Genomic DNA, 19421 nt, shown 5'->3' with positions numbered 1-19421 from the left:
AAAACAAAAGAAAAAGAAAAATGTATATATATATATGAAAATTGCAAAATTATTATTATTATTATTATTTTTTTCAATCTTTTCCTTTTCACTTCTTTTCATATGCTTGTCTCCACATGATAAAAACAAAGTATAAGCATCAAAAGGAGAAGAAAAGGAAAAAAATAAAAAGATGTCTATCTAAAAACTATATATATATATACATTTAATAAGAGATATGTACACAATTATATTATATTAAAAAGTTATATTTTTAATAAAAAATGAATGGTTGTCTTCATGGCTTGGCAACCTAATTTTACTTTTCCCAACTACAATAATATTTTTTAATATTTATTTTCTCCTTCCGGACTCCACTCATTTCTTAACCAAATTACATAATTCCTTTGCTTTAACAATTAATAATTTTGATTTTTTAAATCACACCCAATATTTTAATTTCATTTCTTTTTCTACTTCTATTACTTTTTTAATCACAATTCGGACAATCTGAGGAAAGTTAGAACCCAAATTAACTCCAAAACCTATTTTTTCCCAATTTCTCAGAACAGAGCAAGAAAAATTCAGCCTTTTCTTCTCAATCTCTCTCTATTCCCAAAAATAGAGTAATTTTTTTTTTCTTGAAAAAAAAGTTATCACCATTAAAGCCCTTTCTCTGTTTTACTCTGCTAATAGCAACAAATTTGAAAATGAATAGTTTCAGTTCTGTTTTAGATTGAATCTACTTTACTCTTTTTGTTCTAAGAAGCTTCTCAAGCTTCAAATTTTTCTTTATTTTCTTTTCTGGGTTTTGAGTTGTGTTTTTCTTTTTCTTTTTTCTTTTTTCTTTTTTTCCAAAAAACAAGAAAAAAAAAATTTCTTTTTGGAGGAATTTAAGGAGTTTTCGTGTGTTTGGGTTTGAGTAAAATGATGGGTTTTTGTTGAGAAAATCCTAGAATTTTTTTTTTAAAAATTTAATTTTTAATTTTTTTTTAAACGGTCTTGGGTATGGAAGGAAGGGAAGTTATTAGCAGTAGTGGGGTTACAGTGGTGGGATCAGATGCTCCATCGGACTACCATGTGGCTCCTAGGACAGAAAACCCTAGCCAGGTCACTGGATCAGCTCCGGCTTCCGCAGTGGGCGTATCGCCGCCGTCTGCGGCGGCGGGGTTCCCACTGACGGTGAAGAAGAAGAGGGGTCGGCCAAGGAAGTACGGCCCAGATGGGACAGTCACTATGGCGCTTTCTCCGAAGCCAATTTCGTCTTCGGCGCCGTCTCCGGTGATCGATTTTTCGTCCGAAAAGCGGGGAAAAGTCCGGCCGGCGGGGTCGGCTAGCAAGCAACAGCAGCACAAGATGGAGATGGAGAATTTAGGTATTGAAAATACATTTCATTTCATGCCCTTGTAAAGTTAATTGCTTTGTGTTGTGTTTGTATTGTTGAAGATGAATGAAGTGTTTTGTTATGCATAATGATAGTTGGTGTTTTGAACATGTGCGAATTTGGGTTTTACTTGATTTGATTTGGCGGCGGAATTGATGTCAAGTGTTAGAATTTTAAGTGTGGGGTAATCAGGTTTATGGCCTACAGTTCTTCTATTTTGTACAGAACTATGTGTTTCTAGACTTTTTCTATGGCATATAATGCTGGTTTTGATGTGGGACCTGTGATTAGATACCCCAAATTGTATCCTGATGCAAGTGTGTTAGCTCTGAAAGCAAGTTGGGATTTGTGGTTTGGTGTGGGAATGAGGAATATTCATTTATATGGGCTGTCTTTTAGTACTTCTTACCTTTTTAGGAGATCATAACAAGAGGAGTAAAAGAACCAAAACTATGGAATGTGCCATTCTTGTTCTGCTGCGAAGAGGGGAAAGTTGTTTAACTGTTTTTTTAGATGTTTGTTTGGACCTGATGTCATGTAGTATTTTGTTCTCTTGGAAAACGAGTAAATTTAACGGATGTTCATCATATTGTCATTTTGTAAGATATTCATCGTATTGACATTTTGTTTTTGATTCTTTCTACCAAGTGGGTAGGATTCCGGAAAATCAATGTTAGGCAATTTGCCAGCTACACTTGGCAAAGCCTCACTGGAGAGCATTAGCATCTGTGATTTTGACATTTGATTTATCCTCTCCGGTATCATTTGTTTACTATTGGGATTCTCATAATCTTCGATGTCTCTAATTAGTGCGATAAAATTCATTTGAGAGGGGCAAAGAGTGTATATTTTTGAAAAAATCAATTGCACATCTCATCTTGCTAGTGTCCCTATTATTGGCTTTCAATTATGTTGATTCTATTCTTGTAGAAATTTTTGTGCATATTTGGTTAATTATTAACACCGTATTATTATTTCTTAAACAAAATGGAGATTTGTTTTCTCTTTATGGATGATCCATTCATTATAAACTTCAATGCTTTTAACATTTGTGATGTAATGGTTTATGATTAATGGAATAGTATTTTGTATGTTGAATGATTTTTATATATTGATTGGCTTTTTCATGTTGATGAATTAGTGAACGTTAGTTTTTCATTTTTTTGGTGGTTTGCGAGTAAAAATTAATAAATAAAAATATGTAAAATATAAATATGTTTTTCATATCTCCACGTGTTCATATCCTAATTTTTTGAAGATCGCCGCACGCAGTATCCATGTTTGTGCTTCTGAGCTCAACATATTTAATAATAATAAACTAAAATAATAATATTTATACGTTACATAATGCAATCTTTAATATATCTTTCATGCAAAAATAAATACACCCTTCCAACCCTAGGAAATTTCAAATGAGCTGTTTTCACTCTTGCTCCACATTCTGGTCACTTAGTTTTTGCCCTTTGTTTTAATTGCTAAATGTGTATCTATGACTGTTTATTACCCCAGGATTTAGTATATGATAATATGACTGCCCTAATACTTGAATTATTATAAGGTTTGATGGTTTATGTGTTTATTTAGTTGTTGTGTTGTTTTATGATAATTTAGGTCTGTAGGCCAGGTTTTCCTGTTCGTTAAATATATGGAATATAGAAGCCTTATGGGGTAACATAAAATTTCATCAGACTCCAAAATTACTCTACTACTTCGTTTTGTATGTCTCTGTTATTTAAATTGGAAAATCCATAAGTTTGTTGCTAAGAGCGTAAGTTTCATGTTGTTATTTCTGAAGTCAATGTTTCTCTGTAGGTGAATGGGTTTCATGCTCTGTTGGTGCTAATTTCACGCCCCATATAATCACCGTCAATGCTGGAGAGGTAAATGTTAGCACAATTGGTGGTTTGTTTGAAGATAATACTGTATCCTGTGTTTATATAAGGTCTGAATAGACATTTTAAAAAATCTGTATATATATTGTTAAAGATAAAATGTGTTAAAAAGATATGCAACATGGTCCATGACTTATTATGACTACCATTTCTCACGCTGCCTACTATAATTGTCAAATATTTTGGTCCCATTGTTTTTTTTTTATGGAACTTTAAATGTCATGTTTAACTTTGTAATTTGCAAATGGAAGGTATACTCGAAGTGAACTTGATCTGTTTGTTGCGTTGATTGATAGCATATTGCTTTGAAAGTTAATCACGTGCCCAGAGATCTTTGTTTGTCAAAAGAAGAGGAATGCATGATCATGATCTTTAACTTCTTTTGGAGAACTTCTATTACCATGATTCTTATATTCAAGAAGTTAAATTTGAATTTATGCATTAGTGATTTTCTTTATGGCTTTTTAGGATGTTACCATGAAGGTCATATCATTTTCTCAACAAGGGCCTCGGGCAATATGCATTCTTTCTGCAAATGGTGTAATTTCAAGTGTCACACTTCGTCAGCCTGATTCTTCTGGTGGTACATTGACATATGAGGTTTTGCATCTAATCTTCTCTTTCACGAAATAGTCAATCTTCTTGGTTACTTCTATATGAATTCATTTTTGAAGAATTCTTAACTTTCTAGTGGATGATCCTAAGTATTATGAAATTGAATTTGCCTGAAATTTGCACAACCCAATCAGCTATATTGACATAGCAGTCAATCTTCTTGCTTACTTCTCTCTCTCTCTCTCTCTCCCCCCAATCAAATATGGTCCTAAATAGAGCCTTTTGAAAACTAAAAGATCATGTAGCCACCCCAAGCAGTGGGTATTAATATTAAGGGTTTGTCGAGTATAATTGGTGCTGCCTCTCTCTCCCCAATCAAATATGGTCCTATATAGAGCCTTTTGAAAACTAAAAGATCATGTAGCCACCCCAAGCAGTGGGCATTAATATTAAGGCTTTGTTGAGTATAATTGGTGCTGTCTAAATCAACATTTATAACCTTCCTTTTATAGGTTGTGCAATCCATATTTGGTGTTAAAAATATGTATCAGTGTTACGCGCCTTATCTACATCTTTATTGGGTATAATTGTTACTATTCTGTAAGTGTAACTTTAATTTAATTACTAGATGTTTTCAAGCAATACCAGGCTCAGGAAAGGGCAAATTGAAAGAATGAAACTTTTGAAATCGGTACAATTCAAAGGTGGAGCCTATCTGAACATTGTTTAGGAGGGTTTTGCCATTTTTTTCTCTATAATTGTATATAATTTGAATCCCCTTGGTGCCTTGTTAATAGTATTTACATATTAAAGTTTTACTTCCAAAAGTGCCTGAAATGGTTATTTAGATTACTACTATGCTTGTCAACATTTTGTGTGTGTGTATTTTCTTATGTTTAACCATGTCCAGGGTATTTTAGTGATTTTAAATTTCGCTGGATATGAGCTGTATTAATGGTTCATTGGTCTGTCAAGATATGTTTTTGGATCTTTATATAATGATGGCTTTACTGTGTTTAGATGGGTTGTAGAGCTCAAAGCCTCAATTTTCTACTTGAAAGGAGAGTTTTCCTAAAACCCTTATATGGCTATATACTTTTCCAAATTCAATTGAGGTCGCTTTAGAGAAATTTGTGCTTTGAAGCTTTTCTGGAATTTTATGATGAACCTCTAACTCTAGGTGTTATGCCCAAGATTACCTACAAGAGATTCCTTGAGTTTATTGCGTCTTTTTCCCATTCTCTTTATTTTTTTGAACCTTTCCTAGAAAGCTGGCAACCAGATCTTGATGTACCTTTGTTTTATAATATTATCCTTAATACTGTATTGGATAAGCCTAACTGATCCCTACTTCAATCAAACCAATCCAGATAGTATAAGGATCCAAAATCTACGGAGTTACGTTGAAAGCACGTTACAAAGAGGCAATCTTGTGAGTGCAATAGGAAACCATTTGGCTTCAAGGCAATTTAGGGTTTTTGAATCTCACCTAGCAATTGCCTTTTTTTTTCTTTTTTCTTTTTTTTTCTTTTTTCTTTTCTTTTTTTTCTTTGTTCTTTTTTCTTTTTGTTGTTTTATGGATGTTATATTGATAATCAGGATAAAAAAATTCGTTGTATTTTTCTTGATTGGGATCCAGCTAGTTTCAATATGTGATATAACAAACATCAAAATAGTCTTCTCTTCTCATCTTTAAAAACTCATACTGGCAACTATTGTTGATTTAAAATTTTCACACTCTGGCACAGTTGTTGTTGAGTTAAACATCAAAACTACGTATCAGTTTAGCCATTGCTCGCTAGATATTACACCTCTATGGTTATGTTTGATTCACAAAATTAATAGTGAAGTATTAATAATTCTATTAAATTAGCGTGGTATTCACTATCCAATTAGATTAACATCCATTGGATTAATAATCTCACTCCTATCCCATTACTAATAATCTTACAAATTTGTTAGATTAATTATCTATTGGATTAATAATCCTAAATCAAAATGTTAAAATAAACATAGAATAATTGGGCCCACAGATTAATAATCTCAATCTCATACTCTAATCCGTCCAATCAAACATGCCCTATATATTAGAAAAGACATGCCAAATATCTTAGAAATAGTTTGGGGGATTTGAGAACAGATGACATGGGGCGGATTCAAGGCAGGTTGGCTAAACCCCGTACTCATCCCAAACTCAATTTGGGTTAACATTTCCAAACCCATCCCGGCTCTGATCAGTTCCATCCCATTTCGGTCCCAATAGGAGATTGTGGTACTATGTTGTTTGTCACTCGTTCTTATATTCTATTATTCATCATTGACTCTAATGCCATCTCTTTCTACTGTTGTTCTTTCAGGGCCGTTTTGAGATACTCTCCTTGAGTGGGTCATTCATGCCAGCTGAGACTGGAGGAATAAGGAACAGATCAGGTGGCATGAGTGTCTCTTTAGCCAGCCCAGATGGACGAGTTATGGGGGGCGGAGTTGCTGGTTTGTTAGTAGCAGCCAGCCCTGTGCAGGTATGTTCTTTCTTCTAAGCTGCTAATCGAGGAATACATCCCTTTTTGAGTTGTGAGCTTTGCATGAACTGTGATATTTTTTCCTCTGTATTATGAATCAGATTGTTGTAGGCAGTTTTCTAGCCGGGAACCAGCATGAACAAAAGCCCAAGAAACAGAAAACAGAGTCCATAACAACTACTGCCACACCAACGGCTGCCATCCCGATTTCTAGCACACAGATGGAAGAGTCATACGGTTGGCAAGGGCCACACACTTCTACGACACCAAAGCCAAATCTCTCGGCTCCTTCATTCCATGGAAATAACTGGCCTTCATTGCCTCCAGACTCGAGGAATAAGCCAACTGATATCAATGTAACTCTGGCTGGATAGTTTTTTAAAGAGAGCCTCCGCTGATTATGCATTATGAGGTTCGTTACTGACCAGTGAGCGCGTTTGGCCATTAAAAACTCCGATCGACACATCTCACTTCCCTTTGTTTGTTTGTTTGTCTGTCTGTAAACATATTACAATTTATTAGTAACGGCATGTCGATTTCCGATGGGGGGTTTGTTCTCGTGTTGTGGTTTAATTAGTGCGTTAGGCAGGCTTCGTCTGCCTCGGTCTTCCTGTAGAATATTTTACTGTTATCATTACCCTAGGAGTTTTTAACTTTTTTTTCGTGCATTGTGATTCGAATACTAGTTGTCTTTATAATATTTTCGGATTTGGCTCCTTTCACTGTCTTCTCTATATTTCTTCACATTTGTTGATCATCATACAACAGACTATTAATTGAACAATGCAGATATCATCATTTAACTCTATTTTGGAAGGTATCAGACTCAATTATGGATCAAATTAGGAATTCGACATATAATCGTACATGCATTCACAAATCATAGGTTTTATTATAAAACTTTGGAATGCATCTTTTGCGAGTGATTAAGATGAAAATCTCGGACAGCTAACTACACCAACATCAAGCAATGCTCCCTTACCTGATCATGTATACACATGCATTCACCGTAAAGTGCATTTTAGGTCATTGAATTTTGGTTTTGAAAGCTCTCTTTCTTTCTTTCTTTATTTTTCTTTTTCTTGCTTTTTCATTGGGAGCATAGCTTAGTTGTTTTTCAAAAGCCGGTGCCTAGCGATCGAGCCCAATCTTTGGCAATTGATTGCTCTAAATACTGCAATCGATTGCTTGAGGTGGTCTCACTTGTCCTTTTTGGTTGTTTTGAAAACAGCTTATGGTGATTGATAGATATTGATTGGCAACTGATTACCAACCTCTATGTTGGAGCCCTGTGTTACAATCCTGCATTGATTGGCATAGGTCTTGACCATGTGCATATAAGCATTTTGGGCATCCTCTCTTTATAAATCGCTTTTCAAGGGTAAGTTCTATCAAGGGGTTCGTATCACCTTTTCAACCTCCAATAAGCAAAGCAACAATAAGGGCAAAGTGGGAATCAATTGCCTACATAAAAATTTGCATTTTACAAACGATTCAGAGAAGGGATTTCATTTAATTATTAAGACAAGAATGTACATCAAAGAGACCCGGTGGAGAAATACCATGCGCAGTCTACCCTCCTTTCTTTCTTGTAAATCATCTTCAAGACACCATAGACATGTTAGCCAAGGTTTGATTGTAAGTCCTCCGCTTGTGTCTTACTACACTTTTTTAATAAATTTTTCCTTGAAAGTTGAGACCGTGATTTTTTCTCCCTTGAAAAGTTTTCCTGATTAATTTTCACATTATATGCCACATCTTATATTTCATGGGCATTGAATGAATCATTGAGATAAATTAAATAAATTTTAAAATTTGACCTATTCACATACTTTCTAGACACAAATATTCTTGACTTCTGCTTTTTCATCTTAAAAAATGCTATGAATCTATTCTTATGAATCCATAATTTATTTTAAATGTGTTTGTGTTATGGAGATTAAATTAATGAGATGTGGAATCTATAAATAAAATGAATTTGAACCAATGATTTTTTTTCTAAGTAAATTTTGGGTTGACAAAGAAGGATTTATAGTGTTGTTATTTTCATACTCAATTGTGTGCTTGAGTTTCGGTCTATGCTCAAATATTCCTTGACTTTGCTTTTTGGTCCTTAATTGTGGTTTTTAGTTTTAGTCTATTGGTCTAGCACCTATACTGCTTTTAGTTAGTCAAACAAATTCTATATCAAGCAATAATAATTAAAATGGATTTTCTGTAGTAGAGCACCTTCTGTAGTTCTGTAGTGCAATCTATAATGTTTTGAATGATAATGCGCTGGACGATTCTGTTTGTACTCAAATAATAACTCAGTACATTCAATTAAAATTTTAAAATTTTGGTTCATATTATATTTTAATATAAATTTATTAATAAAGACAATACACTTTTTTTGGATGAATAAGAAGGACAATACACATTAAATCTTAAAATAAAATATATTTCATATTCAACTCTTTTCATCTTCTTAAAAGTTTCAATTATTTTTGCTTTATCTTTTTTCTCATTCCAAAACTTCTCAACAAAAAATAGCCCATTGATATTGTCATCTATATTAACCCGTTAGACACTTCAAAATTTCAATCCACCACATCAAAATTCACTATTATCATCAATATTAATAAGTTTGGGGTGAGTGCTGTCACAATACCTTGCAGTGAGAAAACCCACCATTTTGGTGGGTTTGATTTGTATATTAAAAAAACAAAATAAAATCAATGAAACCTATGGTGTTCATTCACTACAGACCCGACTTCACATTTCGGTTATTATAAGGAAATCAATCTCCACCCAAATTTTGTTTGTCAAACTTCCAACCATGAGGAGGCATGTGAATGAGGCAGGACTCACGTAGGGTTAATGGCCTGGGGGATTCAAAGAGTGATGCTGGAGACCCTAGTGACTAGGCACCCCCAGCACCCCAGTGCTACATGGTATACTGTCAGTGACTGAAGTCTAAAAAAAAAAAAAATTATTTTCCAGCCAATCAGCAAGGACAAGGACCCCAGCACCCCCACTAGGGGGTCCAACGCATTTTCCGGATTTCAAATAAGTGGATAGAAAAATTTCACTCCAACATTTAGGAGCAACAACTCATTATGAACCCTGATTTTGATCTTACAAATTGAGTTTGTGTGTGAAATTAAAGGTTTTGACTTGTTTATTATTTAGATGTATTTTGAAAAGTAATCTGAATATATATATATATATATATATGGTGCATTAAAAATAAACTATAATTCTAAATAATTTAATGGAGTGTATTGAAAAAATAAACATATTTAATGATTTTTTGAATAGAATCCCTCAATGTGCCACATCAAAAAATAAATCAAGAGTTGAAATTTAAACTAGAAGAACAAAATTAAAAACAACATTTTTAAATTTATTTTATTATTTTAAAGCACTACAGGGGATCCAAATTTAGTTAGTCATGTGCTAGATGACCTGGCTATTTTGGAGTAATTGTAATGGGTAAGGTTAGGGATATCAAATTTTCTATTAAATAAATGATCAAATGTTTTATATGAGTGTGGGGTCTATACTACCCCACATCTATGTGAGACATTTGATCATTTATTTGATAGAAAATTTGATACATATAACATTTTCAGATTATAATTACACAGCATGATTTGCAACATGTGTGCGCCTCGTCAACCATAGAGAGAGAACATAATGGTGATTATTGTTAGAAAATAATGATTTTTCAGTAATTTTAATTCAAAATTAAAGTAAGATCTAACCGTCGGTTGAGGTAGGTCAAGGTGGTTTTATATTCTCTTAAGTGAGAAGTGCAATATAGAAAAGATGAGCCGAAACTATTAAGTTGTAACTGAGAATTGTTTCATAAAGTAGATATCAATAGAAGTTGGGCTTGGGCTTGGGCTTGGGCTTGGGCTTGGACTTGGACTTAGTCTTAGTCTTGGTCTGGATTGGCCTAGGCTTGTATATGTGGCTATGTTGTACTTAGTCTTGGGCATGGGCCAGAATCTGCTATGCTGGATTGGACTGGTCTTGTGCATATGTTTTAGACTGGGTTTGGATCGGATTGTAACCCAACACCCGTATCCATTTTGTAACCCATCTAATTAGATTATTTAAATAGCATTATATATATATATAATCCAAGGGAGGTTTTCAACTTTTATAACTCTAATCTTTTGACGATGGAGTTGATGATCATATTATACACATGGGAGTTTTGTACCTTTGTAACTTTAGTCCTAATGGCTAAAGTTGATGGCCATTGATGCTAGATTTAATGATAGACTTCATGGCTAAGACCCCTTCCCTACAACTTACATGTATAAAAATAGTCTTTTCCCTCCAGCTTAGATGGATGATATGGAAATACAGCTCTAGTACAGGGCCCGAATATGTAAGAGCTCGAATGGCTCAAAACTGGTTTCCCTTCCAAAAATTGATGCACGTGGAGCTCGAAACTGTAATTCTTTCCCTTCTCTTCTGCCTTCTTCCTTCCCTTCCCTTCTTCCTTCCGTTTTGAACTTTCAATTGAGAGAGTTATTGAATCAAAATCAAAAACAAAAACTCAAAAAAAAAAAAATCAAACCCAACAAAATCAAATTCAACAAACCCAGCAAACCCACCAAGAAACTCACATGAAAATCAAAATCAACAAACCCAGCAAACCCAACAACCCACATGAAATAAGAAAAACAGAGGAAGAAGCCGCATCTCTTCGTCGCCATCACCGTTTACACAGCCCGTCGTTCTTCTCCCTTCGTTTTTCTCCCTCCTCTCTTCCTCTCTCTTCTCTCTCTCTCTCTCATTTCTCTCTCTTGCCTCCCGCCTCTGTTTCTCTCTCTCGCCTCTATGTTCAAAAGGAAGAAGAAGAAAAGAAAGAAAGAAATAAAAGGAAGAAAAAGAAAGAAAAAAAATGAAACCCAAAACGACGTCATTTTGGGTTTCGAGCCAAATTCGAGCCGTTGATTTCGGGCCCTCAAACAATTTTCATATTTTTAAGGTGGAAATTTTGTGATTTTCTTTAGATAAAATTGGAGAACATTTTTATACTAAAGAAACTTTTCTATCTTCTTTGTGCTAGCCCCTTCTTTGGTTCTTATTAGAGAGAAAGCGTATGTTGCCATTGTCAAGTTCATCGAAACTCTTCAGAAAGTGTTTCTCCATTAGTTGACTTCGACTGTCATATCCTAAAAAACAGGCGCCAACGTACCACTAACACTTATCGGGAGGCGGTGAATTTTTTTAAAGAAATTGTGACATCACACAGGTTTCGATTTGCATCTCTTATCTTTTGTTCTTAAAATTTTTAGATTTGAACAATTTCTTACATATTATTTTATATGTTCATAGGAATCTATCTTGTAATATGTTCTATGATGTAATCTAGTTTATTTATGTATTTTTAGTTGTATAATTTATTTTGTATTTCATTCTTTAATAATAATAATAAAATTATTTTGTCATTTGTATTTATTTTATTTTATATATTTTTCTTATATTATTACAAAAAAAATACCCACAATGATAACATTGGCAATAATGATTATATCATCAATAAAATCGTGGAAATGATGGGTCAACGATGTTGGTGATGATAACAATAACATTCATGATATGATTGTCATTGGCGTCGGGAGCCTGTGGTTTATGAAAATTATATGATGGTATTAGGACAAATATAAGTAGTGTCCCCATCTTAATTTTGATTGGTTAAAACAATAAAATTTAGTATTTTTTTTGTTAATTTTTGAAAAATAACTTGACTAATGTCATCCTATTCATGATGTGGAGTATTTCTCTAAATCCACCAACTAACTTCTTGTGATTATAAGGAAGTTGCGGATGAATTTCCAAAAAAAAATTGTTTAAAAAGAAATTGAGTTCATTTCCATGAAGAAAGGTAAATAGAGTTTCCCGTCAAAATGTTGAGATGCATAGCCATGAAAATATCAAACTAGAAAAAGCTTCACTTGATTCTATAAATATGTGATTTCTTAACAAACACTATAGTTCGTAACATTTCTTACTATAATTGATTCTTAACTTACACACAACTATTGATATTGAAATACAAAGACACTATTTTAAATACAGATAAAGATCACATTTTTTTTGTGTGATGTATATTTTGTAATCATACCTTTTAAGTTTTATTAAAGTATAATCTTTGGGAGTGTGATTAAAAGAGGTCATTTTTAATCACTTTTTAAAAAGTGTCATTTCACATCTTTGTGTAATTAAAAATATTTAGATCACATATAATAAAAATGAGATATTTTCATTTGTCAAAAGTATGATATTTAACTGTTTTTGTAGGGGTGAAATTGGTCTGTCAATATAGGTGCTGACGTGGCCCAAGGTTATTTGTTGGTGACTTGGAATGGAGATATGCAAGGTAGACAGATGTCTTGATGCAGAAGTTGTGTTGGAAGCATGTGACCAGATAAACAAAGCAAGCAAAAAAAGTCTTGAGGTATATCTCATTATTAAAGTTTGGGACTCAATGATTTATTAAAAGAGTTTAATTTAATTTGATAATAATTATAATATATTTTTATATATTATATTTAATTTATGAAAACTCAATTTAATTTAATAATAATTAAAATTTTGATAAAATAAGTCCAAGATTTAATAATATATAGATATATTATTATGTTCATCCGAAGTATAGCTGAGCGGCAGCAGCAGTGCTTGGTGTATAATTCTGGTTTCAATTGGTGTTGTTTGTGGCTCTGGATTTGACTTGGTCAAACAAGAATTGGTGCCTTGGTTTGTTGCTCTGCTTTCAAGCGGTTGGTTTAGAGTTCGAGGTTGATTTGGTTTGTTATTTTGGATCTTCTTTAATTTTCTTTGAAGCTTTTGGTTTATTTATTTGGTGAGGTGTTTCTTCTTATTTATTTATAATTATTTAAAATTCACTTAAAGATGGTTTTGTAAAACCATTCATGTCTCGTTTGTAATCGTTTGGAAACTATTTAATTGATAGTGGAATCAGATTTCGATCCCGTGAACGTAGCTCACATTGAGAGAACCACGTAAAAATTCTTGTATTGTTTTTGATTTAATTTTTTCGCATTAATTTTTATCCTCATTGATTGATTTACTTGTAGGGAATCACATATTTTTCCTGACAAAAAGTGCAGTTATAGAGGTTGAGGCAAGTGAGCAGTTCTTCCTGGCAGTCGAAAGAGCACACTTGCATACGTCAAGGAGAAACACATGACTGCAGCAGTAGCGACCAAAGCAAAGGAACAAAGTGGAGAATTCGAAGGAAAGATCATCATTCAAAACCCATTTCACAACACTTCTGTGAAAAGTTAGGAATAGCTGCAATTAGTTTCTTTAGGGGTAGTTCATCTGTAATTTATATTAACAGCTAGTCTTGTGTTCTTGTATATTGTTCTTCTCCTTGTTCTTGTTTGAGTCTTGTAACAAGTAATAATTTTAGTAATACAATTTCACTTCTTGTTTTTTTTCTATCAATCGATTCACTCTAAAGAAGTCCTTAAAATTCTATCAAAGCAGAAGACTCAACTACATTGCTTGATCCGGTTTTGCGAGATTTTGATTCTTAGTTTGTTGATTGGCTTCTGTCGATCACATACAAACCAGAAGTTTATCAATAATAACATAATCACAAAATTCAAAAAATATATCTTTTTTTATAAATAACATTCAAAATATAATCACAATGGTTCATAACTTTTATCATAATGGCATAATGAATATCACAAACATTATAATTTTCATTATAAAAATTAGTAACTTCATTATTATAAAGGATATGCATGGTAGCATTTTGCAAACAAAATACATCAAACTGATGTAAGTTTGAGTAATGAAAACCACGATTGAAAATAAAGGTATGATTGCGTATATTTTACCATTTCTAAATATAAGGTTGTGGTTGCATATATCTTACTATTCCTAAATTCACAAGATAAAACCTTGGCCAAAGCATCATAACCTATGATACTAGTTAACGAGAAGGTAGTGTATATGCCCTAAAATGTGATATATGGAGTAAAGTCATATAGAGCAAAATTGTATCCTATGGATCACAGTAAGAATTTACAATTTTAAAGTATTTTCAGAGTAACTATTTTTTTAACAATAGACATTTAATAAAATATAATTTTTTTTCCTAATTAATCATGTAGCAAGGCATTTCTAGAAGTATTATGACCTATTTTTTGATGTTTTATCCTATCAAAACTCATTATAATTTATTTTTTTTTAAAATTTTCAAAACCTCATCGTTAAATTTATTATTTTGAAACAAAATATAACTTTGGAACATAGGTTTCAAAATGTAATTGTCTAGGTGTCAACATTTTTTGCGTGAGAATGTCTGTAGCATAAATAACTACAACAAAAACAGCAAACTGACAGTTGCATTGCATTCGAAGGAAAAGTACAAAAATTCCATCAGGGTAAAAGATTTTGGTAAACTGTTATTCTTCTTAATTACTGTTCACACTCACAGATTAGCAGGTACCACTTAAGTCAGCACCACAATCACCATCATCAAAACTGTCAGTAAGCTAGTGAGCTGGCTTTAGGAATGGCAACGGGTCGGGGCGGGGGCGGGGCCGGGGACTCTACTCCCCGTTCCCAATCCCCGGCGGGGAAACTCAGCACCCCCCATCCCCGTCCCCAACGGGGATCGGGTTTCCCCGATCTCGAAAAATTCTTGAGGTTTTTTTTATTTTTTTTTATTTTGTTCAAGAACAACAAATCAACATAGCAAATCTAAGTACCAACAATCATTATCAACAGATTTAAATTAAAAAAACAATTAATCTGAAAAAAAATATATATGTTTTCATTATCATCAACAGATTTAATTTATAAAAAAAAAAAAAACAATCTGAAAAAAATATATATATACATAATCATCATCTCAACAGATTTAAATTAAAAAAAAATTGAAAAAAAAAACAGAGGTACCAACAATCAGATCAAAGCAAGAGAGAGAAAGAGATAACAGATCTGAGTACAGATCTAACAGTAACAGATCTGAGAGACCGTGGCTGTGGCGAGATCAACGGCGGCTGTGGCGAGATCAACACAGGTATTAGCGGCTGTGGCTGTGGCTGTGACCGGCGGCTGTGGCTGTGGCTGTGGCTGTGGCCGTGGCGAGATCAACGGCGGTGGTGGGACACGCCGACTGTGAGAGTGAGAGAGTTGAGAGAGAAGAACGAGAGGGTGAGTGAGAAGAACGAGCGGTTATGGCTGTGGCGAGATCAACGGCGGTGGTGGGACACGCCGACTGAGAGAGAGAGAGTTGAGATAGAAGAACGAGAGGGTGAGTGAGAAGAACGAGAGAGTGACAGAGTTGAGAGAGTAAGTGAGTCAGATAGATATAATGAAGTCAGATAGATATAATGATATACTATTGCACTAGATATATATTATAATACAACTAGTGAGTCAAACAGATATAATGATGCACTATTACACTACATATTTATTGTAATACAACTAAACACCAACACCGGTATTAGCGGGGAAATTTCGGGGCGGGGCCGGGCCGGGGCCGGGACTCAGGAGCCTATCCCCGGCCCCGGCCCGAAATTGATCAGGGAGTGATTTTTTAATACCATCCCCGTCCCCGTGGGGATATTTTTCGAGAAAAAACCACTTATTTCGGGGTCGGGGGATCGGGTCCCCGTCGGGCCGGGTTTAAATTGCCATCCCTAGCTGGCTTCCCTCTAGTAGACCCGTGAGACCCCATTATGAATCTCATTTTGATAATCTAAATCGTTAATATGTAGAACTCGTCGAGCACTATATGACTGTAAAAAATCAAGTTAATCGGATATCGATAGCTGTGTGATCAAATCAGTTTTGTATTAAAAAAATATGGACGGTGAAAAAATAAACAACAGACAGAAATCTTATCTGATGAGATAGCTATCGATATCCGATCAACGTGATTTTTTACAGGCATATAGTATTTGACGAGTTCTACACCTTGAATGATTTGGATTATCGAAACGAAACAACAGTACCCTCCAATCCGATCATAGACTGGAGGGAAGCCCCACCAACTAAAGGCATCATTATTGCTGCCTAACAAAACTAAAATAGTGTTTGATAGAATTTTAGAATTATGATTTGAAAATAAAGTTGTATTTTGAATTTGTGAGTTTTGAAATTATGATTTTAGTATGGAAAATTTGTTTGGTTATGAGTTTTGAAAAGAGTTTTAAATTGAGTTTAAATTAAGTGATGTAACGTATGATATTTGAAACAAAACTTACAACTCATAACCAAATACACAACCCAAAATTCTATTCAAAACTCATAAAAAATTTTAAAAAAAATTCACAATATTTTTTTGTAATATAAAAAAAAAAACAAAAAATCAAACACTATTCCGGTCAATCGGCCGGATGACCGGTTAGCCCAAATTTTCCCGTCTTAAAAAGAGTTTTCAAAAGTGAATGTGAAATTAATTTTTAAAAATGTTAAATAAACACCGCACTCAAAAGTGAGTGTAAAACTATGTTTTGAAAGTTCAACCAAATGGAGCGTAAAAGCTTCTTGATTGGCTCTTTTAAATATTGAATAGTCAATTACACATGTTTCGTTAGTCGATCAGTCAACCTCAGGTTACCTCCAAACCTAGGCAAGTATTACCACCAATTTCAAATTCCATGGAAAAGTTCGCAGAGCCAACCATTTTGTCAAAGAAAGCTGTCAATATTCCTGAAGATAACTTCACAAGACATCCAAGTACTGTTTACGAGTAACAACTTGAATATTCAGACTTGTGGTCATTATATACTTTAATTTGTCGGATGAGATGTAAAAGACTAACCCAAATTCATCATCTATGACGTGTTCACACTCGACCTGCTAATGCAGAGTGTGTTTAGTCAAGACGGGACGGCTCTGGTTCAGATTTCCAACCCTTCTAAAATGTGTCCTCTTTCCAAATTTTGCTTTCAAGAAAAGGAAATTACGAGGTGAGTTATCTAGCAAGTGTCATTTTGTCAACAAAGAGGTTATACATGCTAGATTGTACTGACCGCAACAGAGTCAATGTTTATACTTTCTACTTGTCTTGGCAATGCCAAGAGATAATGAGAGATTTCCTAGTTTATGCTTCCAGAATAGGCTTGATCAACCTCTCTATATCTCATATGTAAAATGAGAATATACATTATATTTTAAACTTTCTGAGAAAACACCTCTTGCCTATTCCATTAGTCTGATATAGACCTATAAAATGGTTTACCCACATCAACCAATTGTACGCAACACATGGCATGAGACTTGTCTGGTTACTGGTACTTCTAGTGCTCATTCTATGTGCAGCTACTTATGTGGCACTTCTATATTTCTCTCTGCCATTGTACCATAACATTCCCGGATTTTCATCTAGTCATCTTTTCATGTTTTTGGTGTTTCACGCTATATGCGTCATTGTTGCCAAAAGTTACAGACCATCATCTACTGACGTATTTGTTCTGTTTTCGTCTGTCCACTTTCGTTGTGGAGTAGAGGAAGAGCACACCGAAGACACAGATCCAAAAGTTACAGACCATCATCTACTGACGTATTTGTTCTGTTTTCGTCTGTCCACTTTCGTTGTGGAGTAGAGGAAGAGCACACCGAAGACACAGACAATACCTACGAGGAGCAGAGCAGCAGCAACAATTACAACAACGATAATTATGATAATGACGATGACAAAAATGATGATGAATATTATCATGGTTCGGATGGTTACAATGGAGAAAATGATGACGATGGTAGTGATGGTGTTGTTGGTTGGGACGATGATGAAGGAATTGACAATGATTTGGAGAGCAGAATTGAGGGATTCATTGCTAAGGTCATAAAAGGATGGAAGGAAGAATTGTCAAGAGAGAATCTTCACAACAACTATGTGGATTAACAGATTTGGTATAAAATACTGCACATTGATGTTCCATGGTACAGCAAGTTTCATTTTTGTGTTTTGTAACTGGTTTTCTATACTTATTTCATTTCTTTTTTTCAAATCTGAACTTCACCTTTTTTGGTTGGGAATTTAGCGTCTACAATTGTTGTCTTTTTCATTTTCCTAGATGTGTCCACTTTTAGGGACGATTAAACGTGCACGCACCACACAAAAGAGCTGTTGTAATTTTTTGTTTTGTAATAAAGATATAATAGTATCTTGTGTTATTTGACCCATCTTAAAGAGTAAATTTTCTGTAAATGAAACGCTCACCAAACCAGAAACAATCTTTCCAGTTGTTGATAAGGTTCCAGCTAAAGTTTCTATTTTTCCCCAAATATGGATGAAAATTTTCCTAACAGTACAGTTAAAGTAACTAAGCTTTGCTACTAGTTGAAAACCTTACGGTGTGTTTGGTTGGGAGATTTGAGGAGAGATTTGGAAAAGGAAATGGAAAAGGTGTGTGAAACTAGGTGAAATATAAGTATGTTTTATTCACATTTCACTTACCTTTTCCATTTTCCTTTCCAAATCTCTCCTCAAATCTCTCAACCAAACACAGCATTAGTGTCATCATAATTTCCTTAACTGGTAGCTGGCAAGAAAACATTCCTAACAATCAAAGAAATTGACCCAACTCAAGGTATGCAGTTTATGTTGATTTGACCCAGCATCAAAGAAAATAATCTACTGGCTTCTCCTCAACTACAACAGAGCTCGTCATTATAAAATACTTGTACTAGCATAATAGCAGCAAACGAGCATTAATTTCTAAACAGAAATCACTTTCAAACCAATTCTCATCACCACTTTGAAGTCCAACTCAGGAACATATTTGTAAAATTAAAGAGAATACAAAATATATAAAGAACAGAAACATGGAAAACTAGTTTGTATGTCTATCATCACATAATCCAATAGTTAATTCAACAAATAGATGTAGTTCGCTCAGCCAAAATGAATACATAAAAAATCAACCAATTAATATTTTTAGGAGATGGCTCGCCCCAATAAAAAATAGTAAAAATTAATAACAATAAGAAAAAACAGAAACAACAAACGATGGCTTTGCAGGATATACTCCCAACTACATATGAACAATGAAAAAAGAGATGCCACTTGCTATATGTTGAAAAAGGCAACAATAT

General features: G+C 34.0%; 2 protein-coding genes across 2 annotated transcripts; both read left to right on the top strand.

Moving 5' to 3' along the window:
• Positions 1-216: 216 nt before the first annotated feature.
• LOC114262035 (AT-hook motif nuclear-localized protein 1) lies at positions 217-7046 on the top strand. The gene is made up of 5 exons (XM_028202362.2): positions 217-1354; positions 3176-3243; positions 3724-3855; positions 6168-6329; positions 6431-7046. The coding sequence occupies exons 1-5, from the start codon at positions 988-990 to the stop codon at positions 6701-6703; spliced, it is 1002 nt and encodes a 333-aa protein (XP_028058163.1). The 5' UTR covers positions 217-987; the 3' UTR covers positions 6704-7046.
• A 9915-nt stretch (positions 7047-16961) lies between these two features.
• LOC145806183 (uncharacterized) lies at positions 16962-18509 on the top strand. Its single transcript, XM_082902377.1, has 2 exons — positions 16962-17293; positions 17832-18509. Exons 1-2 carry the CDS (start codon positions 17187-17189, stop codon positions 18226-18228), a joined length of 504 nt encoding a protein of 167 aa, XP_082758503.1. The 5' UTR covers positions 16962-17186; the 3' UTR covers positions 18229-18509.
• Positions 18510-19421: the final 912 nt, after the last annotated feature.

Source organism: Camellia sinensis, chromosome 13 (assembly GCF_055761805.1).
Source record: "Camellia sinensis isolate YWXY chromosome 13, ASM5576180v1, whole genome shotgun sequence".
NCBI lineage: Eukaryota > Viridiplantae > Streptophyta > Magnoliopsida > Ericales > Theaceae > Camellia > Camellia sinensis.
The sequence above is the reverse complement of the archived record's forward strand: the minus strand, read 5'-3'. Positions and strand labels throughout refer to the sequence as shown.

Bases quoted from the DNA above. Each gene is read 5' to 3' on its own strand.
- LOC114262035 (XM_028202362.2), top strand. From the start codon at position 988: ATGGAAGGAAGGGAAGTTATTAGCAGTAGTGGGGTTACAGTGGTGGGA. The intron at 3,244-3,723 runs GTAAATGTTAGC...ATGGCTTTTTAG, and splicing joins TCACCGTCAATGCTGGAGAG to GATGTTACCATGAAGGTCAT. The intron at 3,856-6,167 runs GTTTTGCATCTA...TTGTTCTTTCAG, and splicing joins GTGGTACATTGACATATGAG to GGCCGTTTTGAGATACTCTC.
- LOC145806183 (XM_082902377.1), top strand. From the start codon at position 17,187: ATGCAGAGTGTGTTTAGTCAAGACGGGACGGCTCTGGTTCAGATTTCC. The intron at 17,294-17,831 runs GTGAGTTATCTA...GTTGTGGAGTAG, and splicing joins CAAGAAAAGGAAATTACGAG to AGGAAGAGCACACCGAAGAC.